The sequence below is a fragment of the Lates calcarifer genome, linkage group LG20, assembly GCF_001640805.2.
Source record: "Lates calcarifer isolate ASB-BC8 linkage group LG20, TLL_Latcal_v3, whole genome shotgun sequence".
NCBI lineage: Eukaryota > Metazoa > Chordata > Actinopteri > Centropomidae > Lates > Lates calcarifer.
The window spans coordinates 1,704,654-1,723,828 of record NC_066852.1 but is presented as its reverse complement, the minus strand read 5'-3'; the positions used below and the strand labels follow the sequence as shown (position 1 = coordinate 1,723,828).

Below are 19,175 nucleotides of genomic sequence, written 5' to 3'. Positions count from 1 at the left end.
CATGGATATTACACTGTAAAACTACTGGAAATACGCCACGACTGCTCAGACTCACTATCCAGTCGGAGTCAACGACACCATCTCCCCTATGTGACGTGATACGACGCAATGTTGAAAAGAAAAAAGCATTTTTAAGGAGCTTTGCCTCTGAATTTTTGCCTTTATGTCCTGTAAAACACAAACACCTGAATTAACTTTTCAATTTGTCATTTTCAGACATTAAGAATAAAATTCTAAAAAAAAAAAAAAAAAAAACCTGTAAGATGCTCTTCAGTTAAGGATTGGTTAGGTTAGGACCTCCTCACATACAGGTTTTGTAGCACTGTAATAAAGTTCAACTACTTATGCCTTTGTGTGTCTGTAAGAAACAACCAGAGGTCTTTGTTGGGTAAATTTTAAGTGTAACAGCCTCGCAGCCCAATAGATATTAATGCTATACTGTAAGTCTGCCTGTGTCTCTGACTGACTGATTCCAATCACAGCTGAGAGCTTTCACATCTGTCCATCAATACAACTGGCAGCGGACGGCACAGTACTCTTCATTACAAAGTGCTGTGTGTGTTTCTGCATGTTTCCCTATGTGTGTGTGTGTGTGTGTGTGTGTGTGTGCTCTCCACTAAATGAAATGTGTCACCTCCTCTCCTCTTCACTTTGACTTCATGTCTGTAATAAATCACACGCATGGAAATAATGCTAACTAGAGAAAGAGGCAGGCCTCTGTCTCTGTCAAGAAAAACTGACCTCACTTGTTTGCATAGAGAATAAATGAGAGGGGAAAAGTTAAGGAAATAGAGTGGTGCAGGGATGAGTCCTAAAACCTGGAAGTACGTTAGCATAGAGGAAAGGAGACCCTGTTTCCTGTTACAGTGACAGACAGTGGAGCATCAGAGGGAAAACAACACAGTTTACAGTCAAAGTGTTTTCTTCTATATATCATAATAACATATTAAAATAATACAAAACTGAGAAAAACAGCAAATCGTCACATTCGAGGAGCTGGAACCAGAGAATGGTTGTTTATGAATAAACTGTACTGTATATTCACTGTAAATTCTATTTACTGTTCATTTGTTTTATTCATGATTTATTCAGGCAGGTCAGTGTTGATTTTATATGTTTATTGATTCAGATCTAATTTTTTCTGCCTAATTTGTCTGTTTGTTTTAAAAGGTTAATTGTTATACTTAATTTTTCTAATGTAATATGAAAACATCCTGTAGCAAAATGCTCTGAGGAAAACAGCACGTTTCTTTGTGTAAAGCGGAACTTGAACCCTGTTCTTTCTGAAAGTCTGATGAAACACATCGACTTTTACAACTATTGGAGCTTCCTTCTCTGCCCCTTCTCCGGGTTAAAGTTTACTTCCACTTTCTCTGATGATTGTAGCGCAGCGTCATTTCTCCATTTAAAGGTAATGTAAACGACATTTCTCAATCTTTTCGTCTTGAATGAGTCTTGCTTGTGTTGTTAGTAGCAGCTGCTGTCAGCTGCTTCCACTGGAAACAGCAGAAATGAATGGCAGAAAGACAACAGTAAACCTGGCTCTGAACCATAGTCAGACTGTGAATCACACAGACTAATGAGGCCCTGACATCTACATATTTATTAACAAATTCAGAAAACAACTATGAAATATTTATAAATTGATAACAGAGTATTATCACAGTGTAGGATTTATAGACTGCATCAGAAATTAGTCTTTAAACTAGGAATTAACTTTGCAATTTTTTTTCACTTCCTGTAACTGCTGGATGCAGCATGAAACCACAGTGCCTTTAGACCCTTTAGACACTTTAGACACGTGTGACTGAGCTCCCAGTTTTTGCCTTTTACCAGTTGTACATTTATTTAACTCACTGTGGAAAAACCTTCACAGCTGTTCTGTGGTGCTCACCACATGACATCAGATTCTTTCTCAAAACCTGTCCACACTGTTTAGTCAGCCACAAGAATCTCTTATATCATAATATAATAATTACTGTGCCTTCTTTAATAAATGGAAATTGTTTCTAGTTTCTTTTCTGTTCTGGTCAGTTTCATGTTGACACTGGACCAACCCCAGTCCTTGAATGTAAATGATTGTCCATTCATCGAGTGTGAGCTGAGCTGCTGTTGACTTGGCTGCAGCTCCATGACTCCATCTAGTGGAGTGATAGTAGAAGTAGAGCAGCTGATGGCAGCTTCCTCTGCCTCACTGCTGTCTGACTGCATTCAACTGACACTGATATGGAAGAGGAAAGAAGAGCCAATCAGTGGAGGAGCAGCTGAGATTTTTCCAGGAGAAATTATTTGAGTCGATGAGCAGATGAATGATTTGTGTTTCCTCTCCAAGTGAAGGTAGAAAGTGTGTGTGAGCTGATGTGGATGTGAATGGAGCAGCATGAATCAGAGTGAGGACAGAGAGGAGGGAGTCCCTCCCTCTAAAACCACTCTGTGTGGGGAACATGAGAGCCAGACCAAAGCTCAGAGGTGGGATGAGGATCTCTAACTGTCCATGACTCTTCTCCATGTCAGAGCTCAGCACTCACATCACTCCACCATCATTTTTCAAACTCAGCTCTGTGTGTGTGACTCTGTGAGTCTAATTCTTGGTCATTTAGTAACAGCAGTAGATTTACTCATTAGAATACATCTAAAATATTAGATCCAAATATTCCAAAAGAAACAACAGAGAAGCGAGAAAAGTGTTGAAAACCTAAATGAATACGTGAGACATTCTTTGGTGAGTTGAAAATGTCCTCTGATGTTTTTCATAGACCAAAGATGGAGACGTCCTGTGAAGCTGCAGCTGCTGGGAACTTTGGAGGATTTGGGAGATGTAGAACTGGAACGGTTCCAATGGTTCCTGCAGGATCAGGAGTTACTGGATGGTTTCCAAGCCATTAAAAAGTCCAAACTGGAGAATGCAAACAGACTGAGAACAGTGGATGTGATGGTCGAGACTTACACGACTGAAAATGTTATGAAGGTGGCAGAGTTGGTTTTCAAGAAGATGAAAGAGTATGGAGGTCAGTCATGGGAAGAGAAAGGATCAAATACTGGACAATCCACAAAAACAGCAGTTTCAAATATATTTAAAAACATCTGAAATGTATTTAAAGCTCAAGCTGCATCAGTTTCACTTTGCATTTATTAAACATCTTGGCATCTCACCGTGTGAGACAGTTTGATTTTCTATATATCTTCTTTTTAAATCAAGTGACAACAGAAAATAACTGAAGATTTGCTTTCCCCAAACAGGAAAACGATCATCAGCTGTTCCTGAGGATCCATCAGCTCGTGCAGCTGCTGCAGCAGGTAGAGTACAGATCAACAGGTTTTCTGAAGGAACATCAGTGAGGTAGAAAAAACACAAGCTGCTACAGCTGATCAATCATAGTCCTGGTTTCTCTGTACCTACAGCTGAGCTACTCTGATGGGCTCTATAGCCGAGTTTAACTTTGATGAACTTTGAGTTTGGTAGTGAGTCATCAGAGCTGGGAGTCCAAAGAGGTGGAAGCTGTTGTAGCTTATTATCTCATCTAGTTTTACTGAAGCTTCTCCGTCAGAGAATAAACTGCTTTTAACACTTGAAGCTAATGAACTATCAGGTTTTCAAACTGACCATCAGTCATTAGCTTTAAGAGCTTTGTTTTACCTCTACATGCCAGGGGTGTGAACAGAACAGTGGAGAGAGTCAGAGAGTAATATTGTTACTATAACACCAAGAGTTTAGAACAAAACTGAATCATGAGGTTGTGTAGACTGTTTTCACTGTGGATTGTCATCATATTATCTGTTCTTTATTCCTTCAGCTGCTCTTAACAAATGCCAGCCTAAACTCAAGTCAAAGCTGAAGAAGAAGTTCCAGTGTGTGTTTGAGGGCATCGCTAAAGCAGGAAACCAAACCCTTCTGAATCAGTTCTACACAGAGCTCTACATCACAGAGGGAGGGACTGGAGAGGTCAATGATGAACATGAGGTCAGACAGATTGAAACAGCATCCAGGAAACCAGACAGACCAGAAACAACCATCAGACAAGAAGACCTCTTTAAAGCCTCACCTGGAAGAGATGAACCAATCAGAACAGTGATGACAAAGGGAGTGGCTGGCATTGGGAAAACAGTCTTAACACAGAAGTTCACTCTGGACTGGGCTGAAGACAAAGCCAACCAGGACATACACTTCACATTTCCATTCACTTTCAGAGAGCTGAATGTGCTGAAAGAGAAAAAGTTCAGCTTGGTGGAACTTGTTCATCACTTCTTTATTGAAACCAAAGAAGCAGAAATCTGGTTTGAAGAGTTCCAGGTTGTGTTCATCTTTGATGGTCTGGATGAGTATCGACTTCCTCTGGACTTCCACAACACTGAGATCCTGACTGATGTTACAGAGTCCACCTCAGTGGACGTGCTGCTGACAAACCTCATCAGGGGGAAACTGCTTCCCTCTGCTCGCCTCTGGATAACCACACGACCTGCAGCAGCCAATCAGATCTCTCCTGAGTGTGTTGACATGGTGACAGAGGTCAGAGGGTTCACTGACCCACAGAAGGAGGAGTACTTCAGGAAGAGGTTCAGAGATAAGGCCAGCAGGATCATCTCCCACATCGAGACCTCACGAAGCCTCCACATCATGTGCCACATCCCAGTCTTCTGCTGGATCACTGCTACAGTTCTGGAGGATGTGTTGAAAACCAGAGAGGGAGGAGAGCTGCCCAAGACCCTGACTGAGATGTACATCCACTTCCTGGTGGTTCAGTCCAAACTAAAGAACATCAAGTATGATGGACGAGCTGGGACAGATCCACACTGGAGTCCAGAGACCAAGAAGATGATTGAGTCTCTGGGAAAACTGGCTTTTGAGCAGCTGCAGAAAGAAAACCTGATCTTCTATGAATCAGACCTGACAGAGTGTGGCATCGATATCAGAGCAGCCTCAGTGTACTCAGGAGTGTTCACACAGATCTTTAAAGAGGAGAGAGGACTGTACCAGGACAAGGTGTTCTGCTTCGTCCATCTGAGTGTTCAGGAGTTTCTGGCTGCTCTTCATGTCCATCTGGCCTTCATCAACTCTGGAGTCAATCTGCTGTCAGAAGAGAAATCAACCTCCCTGTTGTCTAAACTGTTGAAAGAAAAATCAAAACATTTCTACCAGAGTGCTGTGGACAAGGCCTTACAGAGTCCAAATGGACACCTGGACCTGTTCCTCCGCTTCCTCCTGGGTCTTTCACTGCAGACCAATCAGATTCTCCTACGAGGTCTGCTGACTCAGACAGGAAGTGGCTCAGAGACCAATCAGGAAACAGTCCAGTACATCAAGAAGAAGGTTGAAGAGACTCCCTCTGCAGAGAAAAGCATCAACCTGTTCCACTGTCTGAATGAACTGAATGATCGTTCTCTAGTGGAGGAGATCCAACAGTCCCTGAGTTCAGGACGTCTCTCCACAGATAAACTGTCTCCTGCTCAATGGTCAGTTCTGGTCTTCATCTTACTGTCCTCAGAAAAAGATCTGGATGTGTTTGACCTGAAGAAATACTCTGCTTCAGAGGAGGCTCTTCTGAGGCTGCTGCCAGTGGTCAAAGCCTCTAACAAAGCTCTGTAAGTACAAACAGAACATGTAGAGTTAGATTTATTATCAGAATTTAAAGACACTGCTGTCTTTTCAACAGGAGAGAAATTTATTTCCTTTCTTCTTTAATTCCTTATCATCATCTCTTCAGACTGAGTGACTGTAACCTCTCAGAGAGAAGCTGTGAAGCTCTGTCCTCAGTCCTCAGCTCCCAGTCCTCTAGTCTGAGAGATCTGGACCTGAGTAACAACAATCTGCAGGATTCAGGAGTGAAGATGTTGTCTGTTGGACTGAAGAGTCCACACTGTTCACTGGAGACTCTCAGGTCAAGATGTTGATCAGTATATTCCTAAATTTGTCTCAGTATATTTTACCTTTGCCTCATTACCATGTTGGCTTTACCTCTTGCAGCCTGTCAGGCTGTCTGATCACAGAGGAAGGCTGTTCTTCTCTGGTCTCGGCTCTGAGTCTCAATCCCTCCCATCTGAGAGAGCTGGACCTGAGCTACAATCATCCAGGAGACTCAGGAATGAAGCTGCTGTCTGCTGGTCTGAAGGATCCAGACTGGAGACTGGACACTCTCAGGTATGGAGAGGCCTGCTGCAGCCACAGACAATGTTTGATAGAGGATGAAAAGCTGGAAACATTTTCTCTGTCACAGCTGATGACAGAACTCTACACAAGAGCTTTCACTTCAACAACAATAAAGGTTTTCTTCTAATTATAATTTCAGTCTCTCATTATGACTCACTGTGTCATATTGAGGAGAAAAGATGTCACAGTGATTAAATCAGCTGTTGTCAGCTGTATTCTGTGACCTGAGCAGGAATTTCAGCTGCAGCTGGTTTAACTGCTCCTGAACCAACAGAGACTCTTTGAGATATTAGACTGATTTCACCACAACAATCCCAAAGACTTTAGGGAGACAAGTTCAGTGTTGACACACCAAGAATAACAGACCAACAACAACACCATCAACACTGTTCAGAAACATTCATCTCCCAGTGTCTCCAACCAAGGAGGAAATAAAAGAGAAAAAAAGACAAAAATTATGAGGTTTAACCCCTTATCGTCCCTCACCTCTCTCAGATTCTTGTAATGATCAGATCTTTTGTTGTATATAGGAGATAGTAAATCACATCAGACAAATGTCACAACAAATAAGACGAAGCCACAAAATCACAACTTAATGAAACTATACAGTAGCTGCAGGTTCACTAGACTTCCTCTGTACACAGGACAACATCTGAACCTCAGCTTTGTTTCCACTTTTTAATTCTGAGATCAGTCAATAAACATTATAGAGAGAGAAAACACACACGCATCCAAAACGAGTCCAAAACCGATATCAAATGTGTATGAGAGCCATGTAATGTCCATGTTGTCATGCTGAAAGAGAATGTGCTGGTCTGACCCCCCTCCTTCTTTCAGGGTGGAGCCTGGTGGAGTCCGATGGTTGACACCAGGTCTGAGGAAGTGTAAGTGTGTTTTTTATTTGATTGATGAAAACAAAGCAGCTTCAAACTGTCAATCAATGATCAGATGATCGATCAATAACTGCAGCTGTGTTGTGTCTTGTTCTCTCCATCAGATTCCTGTCGACTCACAATCGACACAAACACAGTGAACAGAAAACTCAAACTGTCTGACAACAACAGGAAGGTGACAGGAGTGAAGGAGGATCAGTTATATCCTGATCATCCAGACAGATTTGACTTCCAGCCTCAGCTGCTGTGTAGAACTGGTCTGACTGGTCGCTGTTACTGGGAGGTCGAGTGGAGAGGAGGAGTTGAAATATCAGTGAGTTACAGAGGAATCAGAAGGAAAGGAGGCAGAGACTGTTTGTTTGGATGTAACGATCAGTCCTGGAGTCTGTACTGTTCTGATGATGGTTACTCTGTCTGGCACAATAAGATATGGACAGATCTCCCCTCCTCCTCCTCCTCCTCCTCCTCCTCCTCCTCCTCCTCCGTCTCTAACAGAGTAGCAGTGTATGTGGACTGTCCTGCTGGCTCTCTGTCCTTCTACAGAGTCTCCTCTGACTCTCTGATCCACCTCCACACCTTCAACACCACATTCACTCAACCTCTTTATCGTGGGTTCTTCATCTGGCCTGGTTCCTCAGTGTCTCTGTGTTGAGTGTAGCAGAGAGAGTCTCCTCCTGTTAGAGATCAGTCCAGTCCAGGATCACAGCAGCTGATGTTATTTAGTACCAACCTGATCTCTGGCTGGTTTTAACTGCAGAGTGTAAACCCAACATGTTTTTGTTGTCGACCACTTTATCTGTTCAGTGCTGTTTTGATGTGTCTTTCACTGGAGGAGGAGGCACCACTTATCATCCACTTACAGAGCAGTCTTGAGATCAGGCAGTTTCACACCACAACTCATTTGACCTCAAAGACTCTCAAGATGTTAACAACCCCAGTGTAAACCCCTAGTCTCCCCACCAGTCAATTAGAACTGTAGAACCTTTCAGATGAGAGGTGGAATGTCTTCAAGAACCTCGAGAACGTCCAGCTGCCTTCATATAAAACTGAGAACGTGACACTTACTGTTCATGAAATGAAAAGTATTAAAGGTTTTCTGTGTGGAGTTTGCATGTTCTCCCAGTGCCTGTGTGGGTTCTCTCTGGGTACTCCGGCTTCCTCCCACTGTCCAAAGACATGCAGGACTCATGGGGGTTTTACTATCCAGTCTACATGTGTCTTGTGGACTTGGAGAAGACCTATGACCATGTTCTACAAGGGACCTTGTAGGGGGTACCAGGGCTGCTTGTGATATTCATGGACAGGATGTCAAGGTGAAGCCAAGCCAACCCTAACCTATAGTCCTGAGCTCTGGGGAGTGACCAAAGATGAGATCATGGATACCAGAAGTGGTAGTTTCCTCCACAGGGTGCCTGGGCTTCGCTTTAGAGATAGAATGATGAGTTTGGACAAGGAGAGAGCTCAGAGTAGAGATGCTATATTGTATCTAAAGGAGCCAGTTGAGGTGGTTCGTGCATCTGATCAGGATGCCTCCAGGGTGCCTTCCTTCAGAGGATTTCCAGACACCCAATTGAGAGGAGACCCAAGACAGACCCAGAACTCGCTGGAGAGATTACATATCCCATCTGACCTGGGACCTCAGGATCCCTCAGGAGGAGCTGGAAAATGTTGCTGGGGAGATGGAAGTCTGGAATAGTTTGTTTAGCCTGCTGCCACTGTGACCTGACCCCAGATAAGATGGACGGATGGGTTTAGGCAAAACCTAATAAATTATCTTCATTTTTATAAGTTTGTTGTCGTGAAATTCTGAGTTTTCTCATTAAGAATGTTTACAGTGTTTGTTTAAAGAACACACACACCACAGAAGTCAGTGAAACAAAGTGCAAAAGTCTCATCCTGCAGAAACTTTATAACATCAGATTTCCATCATGAAATATAAACACACACAGACATCTTTGTTCTAATGCTACATCTTCCCTCTCATCGTCCCCTTTCAAAATAAAACAATTATTATCTCTGTTCTGCAAAAACTCTAAAGACACAGAAAAAATAGATTTACACCTGAAATCAGAGCCAGAAGAGGAGGAACAGAGTTTGTGCTTTCAGTGCAGTAAAGACAATTAGAGTTCAGTTAGTATTCAGTCAGTGCCCTGGTTCAGTCTGTTCATGTGTATATATACTGTATGTAAAACATCTGCATTCTGCATCAAACCACAGTTAAAGGAGAACTCTGGTGTTTGGCTGATCTGGGAGGATTTTAATGGATCAGGTTGTTGTGGGTTTTAGTATCTGAGGATCAGGTCACATCGAATCCATTCTCCAGTTCAAACTGAGAAAATAAAGAGATTAAAAACTAAATCAAAGCTCAAACTCGGGTGTGTGTGTGGGAGCTGTGGCTACCAGTGGACTCCTTTCTGTGAAAGGAGGGTGTGGATTGATTAACTTTGACTTACCTGTGTTGGCTTTGCACTAGTGTGTGCTGATTGTAGTTTATCCTGGTCCCTTGGTTATTTTCTTCCGTTTGAGCACCAGTGTCTTTCATTTGTGAATAAACTCAATTTTTTTGGTTACACATTGATTCCGTCTTTGTTTGCTCTGTGTCCAGTTAACTTGAACTTTGACTTTTCCACCGCTGCAGCCTGAGCCAGCTGAAGACAGAGAGAGAGAGAGGGCAGAGGACTGACTTTACCAACTGTAAATGTAAAATGGATTCACCTCAGTGGCAGAGAGAATAGGGGCTTTTCTCTCTAAGTTCCCCAGTTAATGCAAATTCAAAACTTCCTCCATGTTCAACTGTTGTCCACTGTAATGGACTTTTCTTCACTTTCTCCTCTCGAACTGAAAAATATAAAACAGGTCCAAGAGAAAAATCAGGGCTCAGAGAGAATGGAAGGTTTTACCTGTAGAATTCAGAGACAAAACAGAAATAAGATGAACATTTATAAATGACAGATGAGTCACTGCATGTTGGCAACACATAGACATTAACTGTACAGGCTGAGGTACATGTCCCCACCTGTCATTAGAAACATCTGGCTCCACCTGGTGGAAGTAAAAGTGAACTGCAACAGGTTGGTTGTATGAACACAGAGCACATGAAGAGTTTTAAAAAGGTAAATCTGGAAAATAATTCCATGTGTGTCTAACAGGTCAGATGGTGTCCAGAGCAGGAGACTCATCAACAGTCTGATATCACAAACTACAATCAATTCAATAAGCCACAACCATCCTGTAAAATCTCATCTTACTGTGAAAATCTGCTCCTGGTCCAGCCCTTCCTACCTGACCTGCCTCCATCACAGGTGGAGCCTGAGTCAGTCCAGGAAACAGCTCACCTGTGTCACACCTTTTCTCTGCAGGTGTGGAGAGTTTTCTTCTTCAGCTCTTTGGACTGTTTGAATCAAGTGTAAGTTTCTTTGTTTTATACGTTCAGTTTGTCTTTAGTTGCTTCAGTCTTTGTTTCTGTCTGGATCATGTTTGTTACAGTGGTTTGGTTCTTATTCCATCATCATCAATGAAGAGTCAAAGTCCTTCACAGTTAATGGAGATATTAGTTCCATTACAGCTCAGCTGATCAATAATCTATAATAATGAAAACATTCAAACAGCAGCAGAGTGTTTGTGAATTCACACTAGGAGTCATGAGGAGGTTTAATGTCTTAATCACATGTCAGCATCTGAACTTTAGTCTGACTGAGACTCAGTCCGACCAGTCAGACTGCATATTTTTATAGTGAGGAGATGGCATTCCTTTTCGACTCAAACAGAGCTGCAGAGTGATGAAGTTCATGTGAAAAGCTGAGTAAGTGGAGCTGTTGATTGGTTTGATTCAGTTTCCATCCTGAAAAACAGCAGCTTCACACTTTTCTGTTCCACATTTGTTTTCTATGTGTTTTGTGCAGATGAATGATTTGTGTTTCCTCTCCAGGTGAAGGTAGAAAGTGTGTCCATCCGAAATATTAGATCTAAATATTCCAAAAGAAACAACAGAGAAGCGAGAAAAGTGTTGAAAACCTAAATGAATACGTGAGACATTCTTTGGTGAGTTGAAAATGTCCTCTGATGTTTTTCATAGACCAAAGATGGAGACGTCTGTGAAGCTGCAGCTGCTGGGAACTTTGGAGGATTTGGGAGATGTAGAACTGGAACGGTTCCAATGGTTCCTGCAGGATCAGGAGTTACTGGATGGTTTCCAAGCCATCAAAAAGTTCAAACTGGAGAATGCAAACAGACTGAGAACAGTGGATGTGATGGTCGAGACTTACACGACTGAAAATGTTATGAAGGTGGCAGAGTTGGTTTTAAAGAAGATGAAAGAGTATGGAGGTCAGTCATGGGAAGAGAAAGGATCAAATACTGGACAATCCACAAAAACAGCAGTTTCAAATATATTTAAAAACATCTGAAATGTATTTAAAGCTCAAGCTGCATCAGTTTCACTTTACGTTTATTAAACATCTTGGCATCTCACCATGTGAGACAGTTTGATTTTCTATATATCTTCTTTTTAAATCAAGTGATAACAGAAAATAACTGAAGATTTGCTTTCCCCAAACAGGAAAACGATCATCAGCTGTTCCTGAGGATCCATCAGCTCGTGCAGCTGCTGCAGCAGGTAGAGTACAGATCAACAGGTTTTCTGAAGGAACATCAGTGAGGTAGAGAAAACACAAGCTGCTACAGCTGATCAATCATAGTCCTGGTTTCTCTGTACCTACAGCTGAGCTACTCTGATGGGCTCTATAGCCAAGTTTAACTTTGATGAACTTTGAGTTTGGTAATGAGTCATCAGAGCTGGGAGTCCAAAGAAGAGGAAGCTGTTGTAGCTTATTATCTCATCTAGTTTTACTGAAGCTTCTCCGTCAGAGAATAAACTGCTTTTAACACTTGAAGCTAATAAACTATCAGGTTTTCAAACTGACCATTAGTCATTAGCTTAAAGAGCTTTGTTTTACCTCTACATGCCAGGAGTGTGAACACAACAGTAGAGAGAGTCAGAGAGTAATATTGTTACTATAACACCAAGAGTTTAGAACAAAACTGAATCATGAGGTTGTGTAGACTGTTTTCACTGTGGATTGTCATCATATTATCTGTTCTTTATCCTTCAGCTGCTCTTAACAAATGCCAGCCTAAACTCAAGTCAAAGCTGAAGAAGAAGTTCCAGTGTGTGTTTGAGGGCATCGCTAGAGCAGGAAACCAAACCCTTCTGAATCAGATCTACACAGAGCTCTACATCACAGAGGGAGGGACTGGAGAGGTCAATGATGAACATGAGGTCAGACAGATTGAAACAGCATCCAGGAAACCAGACAGACCAGAAACAACCATCAGACAAGAAGACCTCTTTAAAGCCTCACCTGGAAGAGATGAACCAATCAGAACAGTGATGACAAAGGGAGTGGCTGGCATTGGGAAAACATTCTTAACACAGAAGTTCACTCTGGACTGGGCTGAAGACAAAGCCAACCAGGACATACACTTCACATTTCCATTCACTTTCAGAGAGCTGAATGTGCTGAAAGAGAAAAAGTTCAGCTTGGTGGAACTTGTTCATCACTTCTTTACTGAAACCAAAGAAGCAGGAATCTGCAGGTATGAAGAGTTCCAGGTTGTGTTCATCTTTGACGGTCTGGATGAGTATCGACTTCCTCTGGACTTCCACAACACTGAGATCCTGACTGATGTTACAGAGTCCACCTCAGTGGACGTGCTGCTGACAAACCTCATCAGGGGGAAACTGCTTCCCTCTGCTCGCCTCTGGATAACCACACGACCTGCAGCAGCCAATCAGATCCCTCCAGAGTGTGTTGACATGGTGACAGAGGTCAGAGGGTTCACTGACCCACAGAAGGAGGAGTACTTCAGGAAGAGGTTCAGAGATGAGGAGCAGGCCAGCAGGATCATCTCCCACATCAAGACCTCACGAAGCCTCCACATCATGTGCCACATCCCAGTCTTCTGCTGGATCACTGCTACAGTTCTGGAGGATGTGTTGAAAACAACAAAGAGAGGAGAGCTGCCCAAGACCCTGACTCAGATGTACATCCACTTCCTGGTGGTTCAGTCCAAACTGAAGAACATCAAGTATGATGGAGGATGTGGGACAGATCCACACTGGAGTCCAGAGAGCAGGAAGATGATTGAGTCTCTGGGAAAACTGGCTTTTGATCAGCTGCAGAAAGGAAACCTGATCTTCTATGAATCAGACCTGACAGAGTGTGGCATCGATATCAGAGCAGCCTCAGTGTACTCAGGAGTGTTCACACAGATCTTTAAAGAGGAGAGAGGACTGTACCAGAACAAGGTGTTCTGCTTCGTCCATCTGAGTGTTCAGGAGTTTCTGGCTGCTCTTCATGTCCACCTGACCTTCATCAACTCTGGAGTCAATCTGCTGTCAGAAAAGAAATTAACCCCCCTGAGGTCTAAACTGTTGAAAGAAAAATCAACCCATTTCTACCAGAGATCTGTGGACAAGGCCTTACAGAGTCCAAATGGACACCTGGACTTGTTCCTCCGCTTCCTCCTGGGTCTTTCACTGAAGACCAATCAGACTCTCCTACGAGGTCTGCTGACACAGACAGGAAGTGGCTCAGAGACCAATCAGGAAACAATTCGGTACATCAAGAAGAAGATTGTAAAGACTCCCTCTGCAGAGAAAAGCATCAACCTGTTCCACTGTCTGAATGAACTGAATGATCGTTCTCTAGTGGAGGAGATCCAACAGTCCCTGAGTTCAGGACGTCTCTCCACAGATAAACTGTCTCCTGCTCAATGGTCAGCTCTGGTCTTCATCTTACTGTCCTCAGAAAAAGATCTGGATGTGTTTGACCTGAAGAAATACTCTGCTTCAGAGGAGGCTCTTCTGAGGCTGCTGCCAGTGGTCAAAGCCTCTAACAAAGCTCTGTAAGTACAAACAGAACATGTAGAGTTAGATTTGTTATCAGAATTGAACTGCTGTCTTTTCAACAGGAGAGAAATTAATTTCCTTTCTTCTTTAATTCCTTCTCATCATCTCTTCAGACTGAGTGGATGTAACCTCTCAGAGAGAAGCTGTGAAGCTCTGTCCTCAGTTCTCAGCTCCCAGTCCTCTAGTCTGAGAGATCTGGACCTGAGTAACAACAACCTGCAGGATTCAGGAGTGAAGATGTTGTCTGTTGGACTGGAGAGTCCACACTGTTCACTGGAGACTCTCAGGTCAGATTAAATTGATTATACAGGAACATGTTTAATAGTTCAGGGCAACCTTGTAAATTACCAGGAATTTGTCAACCCCACCAGGAAAAAGGCTCCTTGTATAAATGTTCTGTACAATTCAGACTTCAAACTTCTTCCTGCTTTCTGTCGTGTTTCCATTCTTTTTTCTTTATCAGGTTGAATCAAACCAGACTGACAGAGAAAAGCTGTCAGGAGATATCATCAGTTCTCAGCTCCCAGTCCTCTAGTCTGAGAGATCTGGACCTGAGTAACAACAACCTGCAGGATTCAGGAGTGAAGATGTTGTCTGTTGGACTGGAGAGTCCACACTGTTCACTGGAGACTCTCAGGTCAGATTAAATTAATTATACAGGAACATGTTTAATAGTTCAGGGCAACCTTGTAAATTACCAGGAATTTGTCAACCCCACCAGGAAAAAGGCTCCTTGTATAAATGTTCTGTACAATTCAGACTTTAAACTTCTTCCTGCTTTCTGTCATGTTTCCATTCTTTTTTCTTTATCAGGTTGAATCAAACCAGACTGACAGAGAAAAGCTGTCAGGAGATATCATCAGTTCTCAGCTCCCAGTCCTCTAGTCTGAGAGATCTGGACCTGAGTAACAACAATCTGCAGGATTCAGGAGTGAAGATGTTGTCTGTTGGACTGGAGAGTCCACACTGTTCACTGGAGACTCTCAGGTCAGGATGTTTACAGTATATTCCTAAATTTGTCTCAGTATATTTTACCTTTGCCTTTTTACCATGTTGCCTTTACCTCTTGCAGCCTGTCAGGCTGTCTGATCACAGAGGAAGGCTGTTCTTCTCTGGTCTCAGCTCTGAGCCTCAATCCCTCCCATCTGAGAGAGCTGGACCTGAGCTACAATCATCCAGGAGACTCAGGAGTGAAGCTGCTGTCTGCTGGACTGAAGGATCCAGATTGGAGACTGGAGACTCTCAGGTATGGAGAGGCCTGCTGCAGCCACAGACAATGTCTGATAGAGGAGGAAGAGCTGGAAACATTTTCTCTGTCACAGCTGATGACAGAACTCTACACAAGAGGTTTGAATTTAACAACAATAAAGGTTTTCTTCTAATTATGACTTCAGTCTCTCATTATGACTCACTGTGTCATATTGAGGAGAAGGAGTTTACTGCTCCTGAACCAACAGAGACACTTTGAGATCTCACCACAACAATCCTAAAGACTTTAGAGACCTGTTCAGTGTTGACACACCAAGAATAACAGACCAACAACAACACTATCAACACTGTTCAGAAACATTCATCTCACAATGTCTCCAACCAAGGAGGAAATAAAAGAGAAAAAAAGACAAAAATGATGAGGTTTTAAAACCCCTTATCAGCCTTCACCTCTCTCAGATCCTGATCTTGTAATGATCAGATCTTTTGTTGTATATAGGAGATAGTAAATCACATCAGACAAATGTCACAACAAATAAGACGAAGCCACAAAGTCCCAGCTTAATGAAAACTATACAGTTCACTAGACTTCCTCTGTATACAGGACGTCTGAACCTCAGCTTTGTTTCCACTGTCCAGCTCTGAGATCAGTCAATAAACATTATAGAGAAAAACACACCCACGTCCAAAACTGATATCAAATGTTGAAGACAAATGATGAAATATTTTCTCCATGTCTCCTCCCTGCTCTGACTCCAGCTCCTTTGTTTCTGTGCTGAATGTACATCCATATATACAAGCCTCCATCTGAACAGAATAATCCATGTAATGTCCATGTTGTCATGCTGAAAGAGAATGTGCTGGTCTGACCCCCCTCCTCCTTTCAGGGTGGAACCTGGTGGAGTCCGATGGTTGACACCTGGTCTGAGGAGGTGTAAGTGTGTTTTTCATTTGATTGATGAAAACAAAGCAGCTTCAAACTGTCAATCAATGATCAGATGATCGATCAATAACTGCAGCTGTGTTGTGTCTTGTTCTCTCCATCAGATTCCTGTCAACTCACAATCGACACAAACACAGTGAACAGAAACCTCAAACTGTCTGACAACAACAGGAAGGTGACATATGTGAGAGGGTATCAGTCATATCCTGATCATCCAGACAGATTTGATCAGTGTGCTCAGCTGCTGTGTAGAACTGGTCTGACTGGTCGCTGTTACTGGGAGGTGGAGTGGAGAGGAAGCATTTTTATATCAGTGAGTTACAGAGGAATCAGAAGGAATGGAGAACATGACTCTTGGTTTGGAAGGAACAATCAGTCCTGGACTCTGCAATGTTCTGATAATGGTCATTACTCAGTCTGTCACAATAAGAGAGGTACATCTATCTCCTCCTCCTCCTCCTCCTCCTCTGTCTCTAACAGAGTAGCAGTGTATGTGGACTGTCCTGCTGGCTCTCTGTCCTTCTACAGAGTCTCCTCTGACTCTCTGATCCACCTCCACACCTTCAACACCACATTCACTCAACCTCTGTATCCTGGGTTTGGGTTCTGGTCCACTGGTTCCTCAGTGTCTCTGTGTTGAGTGTAGCAGAGAGAGTCTCCTCCTGTTAGAGATCAGTCCAGTCCAGGATCACAGCAGCTGATGTTATTTAGTACCAACCTGATCTCTGTCTGGTTTTAACTGCAGAGTGTAAACCCAACATGTTTTCCACATGACTGACTGTAAAATGAAATGAAATCTGAGCTCATGTTTAAACCAAGAGTTTGAAGTTGGTACAGCTCTGAGTAACAGAAGTAAAAACTCTGAGTGGGATGGAAGTTTGCTGTGTTTCCAGGAATCCTATCCATAATGTTGTCAAACTCAAAAACAAACACTTTAGTGGACGTACTTTGACGTGGACAATCCTTTAAGTCAAACAAGTGTCTTTCCTCTGTGAAGAATGGACGTCTGTCTGTCTTTTCTCCTTCGGTTTCTGCTCTGAGGAACCTCCTCTGATCATCTACAAGATCCACAAGAGACAAGTCCAGTCCACAAGAACAAACTCTGGCCTAGAGACCCTCGTTCACACCTGGAGACAAACACACAAAGAAAATGCACATAAACATGTGTTTGGCTAAGCAGTTGCTGGTTTACAGTTTATTTTGTTCTGAATGTGGCACTGTGTGTTGAGATGCTGCTGCTGTAGTTTGTGTTTTATTTCTATTTCTTGTGGTAATAACCTGAACTTTCTGAAGAATAAAAAATCTGAAGAAAAAAACTCATTGAAAATATAGACAGTCTGTATTTGGAACAAGTCCTCTAATCTACATGACAGAAATGACGATGAGATAAAAGCTGACTGTCAGAGAATCAGTAGATTTGAAATAGGAGACAATGGAGAGAGCGGTGTCATGGGTGTAAAGATCTGAATACTTCTTCTCCCCTTTTGTTAAACCAGAAACATCACTACATCTCACTACCAGACTCCATTGACAAAAACAGGAATTTTAGCGAGTAGAACACAGGAGCTGCAAGAATACCACTGCCTCCATCTGTCAGTTTGTATTGTTGTGTTGAATTGTTGTTTTACTTATATAAAATATCTGAACACTTCTTCCAGCAGTGGCAGTCACACAAGAAAAGAAACACACTAACAGATGGAGGCAGTGGTGTTCCAGCAGCTCCCAGTAAAATCCCTGTTTTTGTCAATGGAGTCTGGTAGAGATATACAACAACGAGATAATAACAATATAAATATTTTATAATGCACATATTTCCTATACCTTAGCCATAGTTAATGTGAGCACAGGACCAGCTGAAGGATGTGAACACGAATTGTGGACTGTTCTGAATGGATGAGTGTTTGTTATGTGTGTGGTTTCATGTGGACAAAACAAAAAACATAACTTACATTTTCCAGAAGGATCCACCCCTCCAGGGTCTCTTGGATGAAGCAGAATGACGGCAGGTTAGGACTCAGAGAACTCCATGTTGGCTCCTCCATACCTCAAGTCCACGCAGGACTTTATTACAGTAAGTTAGAAATAAAAGTGAGTCAGTGAATCACACTCTGCACTACAAAGTCAACGTGGCATGTTAGTACAGTATGAGTACAGGTCAGTCATGGTCTTGGGCAGTTCTCCTCTCTGTCCAGTAGTCAACATGTGCTCCAGAACTGTATAAACCTCTTCACTCTGTCCCTCTGTGATGTAGAGCTCAGTGTAGATCCTGTTGAGGAGGGTTCTACTTCCTGTTCCATCAGTTCCTTCAGTCACACGTTCATCTAAAACCTCCTGCAGACCACTATCTGCTCAAAGACAACAAACACTGTCAGACTAAGACATCTGATGATTCTTTTCATCAGCTACAGAAAAACTAAAGCAGAGAAAAGCTTTTTCATGTTGTGCTCTTTAGAATCATCTTAAATGTCAGAGCTGTGTGATAGAACAAATGACTCTGTAGAAAACAACAACTCCTGTTCTCAGAAATGATGATATCTGCAGACAGGTGTTCAGTCTCTCTGTGGACATCAACACATTCATTATAACACATTACATCAGTGGAGGAAAACCCTCAGCTCACAGGTTGAATGCAGCTCTATAATCTTTACATTATCTACAGTGATAGATCAGAAAGCTGTGTGGATACATTTACATTCCCTCCTCCCATTTGTTGTCAACTTGAACAGGAGACAGTTTATTTGAAGACAGTTTTCAGCAGTGCTGCTTTTCTTCACTGTTTTCTGCACAAAACCTCTGAACAGTCCTTTACTAAACGAAGACAAACACAATGTGACTGTGACTTTAGAAACAAGGACCACAAACCCTCAGTAAATATCCACTCAGAGCTCCTACTACTGCTAATGTTGAATCATCTTCAGCTCAGTTCACAGTAGAAACTGTCTCTTACTTTGTGTCTGAGGGTCCAGGTCATTACCGAGGTTCTTCTTTGGACCAGTCGCTCTTCATAGACAGACCACTGGATCCCGGAGACTCTGCTCTCAGTCTGTGGAAACAACTCAGATTTTACACATATTA

At 42.6% G+C, this 19,175-nt stretch overlaps 2 protein-coding genes across 7 annotated transcripts; both read left to right on the top strand.

Moving 5' to 3' along the window:
* The first annotated feature begins 1,356 nt into the window (after nt 1–1,356).
* Nucleotides 1,357–17,396, top strand: LOC108899909 (NACHT, LRR and PYD domains-containing protein 3-like). 6 transcript variants are annotated; one of them, XM_051078744.1, is made up of 10 exons: nt 1,358–1,411; nt 11,114–11,364; nt 11,597–11,653; nt 12,150–13,944; nt 14,062–14,235; nt 14,412–14,585; nt 14,762–14,935; nt 15,021–15,194; nt 16,045–16,091; nt 16,205–17,396. In XM_051078744.1, the coding sequence occupies exons 2-10, from the start codon at nt 11,121–11,123 to the stop codon at nt 16,738–16,740; spliced, it is 3,375 nt and encodes a 1,124-aa protein (XP_050934701.1). In that variant the 5' UTR covers nt 1,358–1,411; nt 11,114–11,120; the 3' UTR covers nt 16,741–17,396. The 6 variants fall into 6 exon arrangements, with proteins under 6 accessions (XP_050934703.1, XP_050934701.1, XP_050934699.1 ...); XM_051078742.1 differs by having other exon boundaries at nt 1,358–1,416; XM_051078743.1 differs by lacking the exon at nt 1,358–1,411 and adding an exon at nt 10,235–10,444.
* On the top strand, nt 2,763–9,616 carry LOC108899910 (NLR family CARD domain-containing protein 3). The gene is made up of 7 exons (XM_018700649.2): nt 2,763–3,008; nt 3,241–3,297; nt 3,795–5,580; nt 5,703–5,876; nt 5,963–6,136; nt 6,983–7,029; nt 7,143–9,616. The coding sequence occupies exons 1-7, from the start codon at nt 2,933–2,935 to the stop codon at nt 7,688–7,690; spliced, it is 2,862 nt and encodes a 953-aa protein (XP_018556165.1). The 5' UTR covers nt 2,763–2,932; the 3' UTR covers nt 7,691–9,616.
* Nucleotides 17,397–19,175: the final 1,779 nt, after the last annotated feature.